Here is a 5,581-nt window from a genome sequence, read left to right on the forward strand (position 1 = left end):
TTCCGGCCCCGGCGCCGTCCCCCGCCTCCCTTCGCCTCCGCGTTTGTGCCTCTTCTGAGAAAACTCGGTAGAAAACACCCCCGGTGGACACGGGGGAAAAAATCGCCTTTCCGTGGCAAGGGGCCTATCGCAGTACGTACTTCCGCGGGTCACACAGAGACCCGGCGCTGAGCAGCCAAGCCGCAGCTTTAGGGCTAGAATCACGGAATCGTTTGGGCTGGAAAAGGCCTTTAAGATCATCAAGTCCAACCATTAATTACCTGCAATTTCTTCTGCCCACAAACGGGATGGCACGTGGGTGAATTCCTGATATCCTAAGAAAGACTTTATAAAAAAGCTTTGGCTGTTAAACCGTACGTCCTTAACACTTCAAAGAACAAAGCCACAAAGTTACCTCTTTTTTTTTTTTAAAGAATTTGTTTATTTATCAAACCTGGGTCATATTTAGATTCACAAGCGATTTTTAAATGTACATCTTAGAATTCAACTTTAAGTGTTTTACACAAAAATATTGGCACACAACAGTCACGATAAGGTGTAACAGCCACCTTTCTGAGGAACTGCTGCCAGTGTTTGCCCAAGGTTGAAAAAACTTTACCTGGAACATGAAAACCTGTAACAAATTTTAAATTAATTGTACAAAACTGTTGTGTGTTACTTGTAGAGGCTCCCCCCTGGAAAAGACCCCACCCTATCCCCAAAAATGATTACAACTAATATACATCAGTCACAACATAATCCTGGCTCAGCACCCACATCAGAGGCTTCCCGAATGTTTAAACCAATCGCCAGATACCGAGGAAAGGAACTTTGTACAAAACAAACCTACATGTGCCTGAAAAAGAAAACACACCGGTATTTAGCGTCACGCTAATTGTGATCAGGTAACGGCAGAGGCTGCCACGGAACTTAAATACAAGGGCTGCATAGCATCGCGATAACCCCCAGTGCCAGCGACCCTGTGGAATCAGCAGCCCGGATTTCCCGCGCGCCAACGCGCTCCGCGGCAGCGCCAACAGTCCGAGCTTTGGGCCTGCAAACCCCAAAGGGTTAACTATGGTTTGCCAAGACACTGCACACAATCGGCTTCGATATAAAACCTGCGAAAGACTTAAAAACCGTATGATGAACACTCGGCAACGAGAGCAGAAGATGGATTCTCAGATCGACTAATGTAAAGGAGCTTTGGGATAAGTCGACGTGTTCAGAGAGTTACCGGAGACTTGCTTTTAAAGAGCAGCTAGTTGTGGAGACCAGTCCGAAGTGGCCAGCTGCTTCTGTTCGCTGCCCACACAAGCTCCAGTCGCTCCTCCTTGGCGGTTCAGGCAAGTCAAGAAGGGGCTCTACCGGCTTGTAACACTACGGCAGGGTTAGAGCTGTCGAACGCCAACAGTCGCGTTGGGGCCTTGTACCGTTTCCCTAGAGAACTGCCAGTACTGATGAGAACAGGAAAAAAGGGTTAGAAGAGACATCGACATCGCTTGTTACTAGAGCGGAGCTGGAGCGGCTGCGGCTTGCCTGGAGCTGGCTTAGCAGACAGAGTAGGCAGAGCTAAGTGAAGAGTTATGCCAATCGTGACAAGATTCAGCACAGCTTTTGCTACAGAAGATATATAAAAACAATTCATTTTTAACGAGGAAGGAACATAGGCAAGTAAGTTTTACAGTTCAGTAAAGAGGGTTCAGAAACTAAATGACTTTTTTTTTGTGACCAGGATGTTTGGTAGACAGTGAACTGAAATCCAGGACCAGAAAAGTACTCTTAAACAACCCTTCGGACTTCAAAAAACCTCTTCAGGTAGTAGATTTGTCCCAGTGTCATGGCAACTAGTACAAGAGCTTCAAAGAATGACCACAGAACCACTCTGCTGTTTGTGTTGTCGTTAACTGTCGGGGAAAAAAAAAAAGCAGTAATAAGTAAGGAAGCATTTAGAACAACCTCAAAACACACTTTGTCATCAGCACTGGGCATAAACCACGGACGACGTGGCACATCCTCACAAGTGTCCCAGAGGCGTCAGGGAGGAGGCGTGGGAGCTGCGGGGGGCTGTTCAGAACCTATCCACGGGTTCCAGCAGTTGAGGGGACGGTGCTTTAGCGCAAAGGTGCATTTTCCCATGTGAAATATTCGCCCCTTGTTCTCACAGGGCTTCCCCCACCGCACCACTGGGTGCTCCCAGCCACATGCCAGCGCTGCGTTTCAGGGAGCGAGGGCTGCGACTGCAGCGGTAACCAGGCTCCCGCTCAGAAACAGCCGCAGGGCCGCGGTACCTCACACAGGATCTTACAGGAGACTTGGGCTCAGCTATTAAGCAACACCCACTTCAAGGCTGAAGTCAGCGCTGAGCCCAAGTCAGTCCTCGGGAACCGTCTCCTTACTGATATCGTCACCAACATGCCACTCAAGGAATACAGAATTCACACCAATTAAACAAAGATTATTTTGCATAACGATCTTCGTTAGGTGAGAGTCAAGTATCTGCAACGTTCTTTATTGCATGGGCACAAGTTCCTTCAGAACTTTGGGTTTTTTCTTTTAGTGGACTTGTATTTGAAATCACATTTTGTGAGTTCATCTGGGAAGGGAGAAGGCACCAAGGGCAGACACGTACTTGCTCTATGTATTCTTTCACGAACTTCCATGTACTCCTGTTCATGCTTTACAGCCGTCATGGCCACTGCTAACTCATTAATCATCTCTTCTAGCTTGTTCTGGTGAGCTGCGGAGTAATTTCAGAAGCGTCAGAAAGTCCGTTATTGCCTCAAAAGAACAAGTCGTTAACATTTATGAACAGGTATACTGAATGTCGCAGAAACGCAGTCTGTACAGCTGGGAACCCCCTGTCCTCACAGCAGCGTCACCTTCGTTTTCACTGCGCCTCGTTTCCCAACGCCTCTCCACGGCGTTTAATAAGTGGGAAAACCTTTCTCCACACCCGCCTGGAAGACGCGCGACTTAGAGCGGGTACAGACCACGGATTTCCAACATGGCCAAACCCTTCCCGCACAAGAGGACGTAAGGACACGAGATCGACAGCACGCACCAGTACCTACGCTGCCAAACCGCCCAACCGGTTCCAAGCCAATCGTCTCAGCGGTGCAGCTTTTCCTAGCGGGAAAGCTTGCGAAATCAGAGCGACTGAGAATTCAGCTGCAGATCACGATGCCGGCAAAACGAGAGCCCTCCCCAAAGCAGCGTGTCCCCTCCTGTGACCTCCCAGTTCAGCTGAAGCACAGCGCTCAGCAGAAACACGGCCAGAGGGGCCTGGCAGAGGGCACGACCAACGTCGGGCTCTGGGAAGCCGGGAAAGCAGCAGAGGAGGAAAATACCAAACCAACAAAAAACTAGAGACAGTTCAGCTAATGGAAGGATGAGAGAGCCAAGATTTAGTGATCTGACTGTCAATCACAGAATCTATGAACACAGTCATGCTCGGAGAACTGTCCACTTGGAAATCTGTAAGTTAAGCACGTGATTTCCAAACTTTTCTAGCACCTCGAGAAGGTGTCATTCCACAGACACACCCTGGGCAAGCGCCTCTCAGACTCACAAAAGCCAACACGTTTCCCACTGAAGGGTCATATTTGACTTTGAAGTTACCTTATGACATTCTTATTTATAAATATTATTTATAAATTAAATGTTTCGGATCACAATCTGAAAACAAAGCTATTCGAAATACACACCTTACGGGGAACAGGCACAAAGGGGACCAAAGCATAACTCGCACAACTCACGATTAAAATCTAAACAGTTGTGTAAACCACACCCCCTCTGCCAACCGCAGAAATCCCGTCTTTTCACGGCCAACCGCTCACTGCAATAAACGCAGTTTATCAGGAAGAGCACAAGTGTCAGCTGAGGGACTGCGTGAACACACGCCAAAACATACACTCAAGAAAAAGTGTTTGCCTGAAAAATGTAGAGCTGCACTAATATTCACAACAGATATATTGAGACCAAATCATTAACTGAGTCTCTTAAGAAAGTCAAAGGTTAGAATTTGTTACTTTTCAAGTGATATCAAGCACTCAATGCACACAGTTATTTATTGCTAAAAGAGAAAACAGGAATTTATTGCCTTTCTAGCCGCAGTTAGTGATTTCTAAGTAAAACTTTGTAAGTCGTTACCCAAGACATCCCTTTATTTCTTTTACCGCAGGTGACAAGTCTGAAGTTTCTCCCCTTGTAACACTACTGATAATCCTCAGCCTAAAAGAAGGAGCTTATTGCTTCCCAAAGCCCTTGTTTATTCAACACCCGCTGTAGCGATAGACAGCAAACATCTCAACCAGCCAGTGTTCCGGGATGGTGTTTAAGTGTTTAAATTTAAATTCATCTAAAACTCCCGTCATCTAAATGAAATTAAATTCATCTAAAACATCCTGTGTCACCCACAAATAACCACCTGAAGACACCAACTGTCCCGGACAGGTCCCGGACCTGATCGCAAGGGCTGCTCAGAGCAAAAACCTCTCGACGGAAGCTTGCAGGTGCTCAGCATTGCTCACAATCAGACCTTTGATGTAGTTTATTAAAGACATTCTCATGCTACAAACAAATGTTACGGAGAAAAAGCAAACGTTAGCTGTTAGTGGATGAACAGAGGCAAAAGACAAGATGCTAATGAGCTTTCAAAAAGCAGAACACATACCATCCCAGGTATCTCCACCACCTAGAGGAAAGTGTAAGAGATGAACACAAGTACGGGACAAAAGGCTGCAGATAAAATACTCATTTACACGGCTCAGAGAAAAATTTTCTATCAGCACATTTATCAAAGGGCTCACCTAGCGCACGGAGCAGTCTACATATTGCTGAGCAAACTAGAAATCAGAGAATGAGGCTGATGAAAAGACTAAAGGATGGAAGCATTAGTTCCTGCGGATGGTCAAGTGATTCCCTGGTGATTTTCTATCAAAACGTGTAACGAGGCCTAAAAACACCCACATCCATTTTAGCTGCGCACGACAACAGCTAACGGGACAGCCCAGAGACGCAGGAGGTCCGCGAATCCCGGGCAAGTCCGGGAGTCATGCACGTGGGGAAAAGCTCCCGAGCAAGAGTTAGTTTCTTTCCTCACCTTCTGTCTCCATGTCTTGCCCCTTTGGAGCTTCCCCGATGTCGATAGTGAACATCACTATCTTGGGAGTCATGGTGGACATTCTGTTGCTAAAGCAAAACTTGTAAGTTCCATCCATGTGGGCGGCAAACGTGTATTTTCCACTGGACTCTCGATCGCCTTTATAAATTCCTTTATTATCAGGCCCTGTAATCTGGAGAGGAAAAACAAAATATCATGTGTTTTATTTCAAGCACAGGGTTTTAAACACACCGTTACAGCACTGCATGCGCGTTCTGAAGCTGTTCAGGAAGAGTTACCAATGCAAAAAAAAAAACCACCAACCTTCTTGGTAAAGAAAGCCATACCCAAGCCTTTCACACTGGCCAAGATTACTGGCCTCCAGTACTCAAGATAAGAAGTACTCAAGAACAAGCAAACCACAAGCTATCGACACTCCTGGCTGTTCCTCGTCAAATTACCAACTGCAGGGGAAACCTTATCTCTGGTGTTTGAAGG

General features: G+C 46.6%; 1 protein-coding gene across 1 annotated transcript; it reads right to left on the reverse strand.

Annotated features, from left to right (window-relative positions):
* Positions 1-1,467: 1,467 nt before the first annotated feature.
* TMED2 (transmembrane emp24 domain trafficking protein 2) lies at positions 1,468-5,272 on the reverse strand. Its single transcript, XM_010141962.1, has 4 exons — positions 5,084-5,272; positions 4,655-4,675; positions 2,612-2,719; positions 1,468-1,886 (listed from the first exon to the last, which is right to left on the reverse strand). Exons 1-4 carry the CDS (start codon positions 5,199-5,201, stop codon positions 1,762-1,764), a joined length of 372 nt encoding a protein of 123 aa, XP_010140264.1. The 5' UTR covers positions 5,202-5,272; the 3' UTR covers positions 1,468-1,761.
* Positions 5,273-5,581: the final 309 nt, after the last annotated feature.

The sequence above is a fragment of the Buceros rhinoceros genome, unplaced genomic scaffold (genome assembly GCF_000710305.1).
Source record: "Buceros rhinoceros silvestris isolate BGI_N320 unplaced genomic scaffold, ASM71030v1 scaffold17028, whole genome shotgun sequence".
NCBI lineage: Eukaryota > Metazoa > Chordata > Aves > Bucerotiformes > Bucerotidae > Buceros > Buceros rhinoceros.

Coding starts and splice junctions, on each gene's coding strand:
- TMED2 (XM_010141962.1), bottom strand. CDS start 5,201: ATGGATGGAACTTACAAGTTTTGCTTTAGCAACAGAATGTCCACCATG. Junction 4,676..5,083: donor GCAAGACATGGAGACAGAAG/GTGAGGAAAGAA, acceptor ACTTTCCTCTAG/GTGGTGGAGATACCTGGGAT. Junction 1,887..2,611: donor TGAAAGAATACATAGAGCAA/GTACGTGTCTGC, acceptor TTTCCCCGACAG/TTAACGACAACACAAACAGC.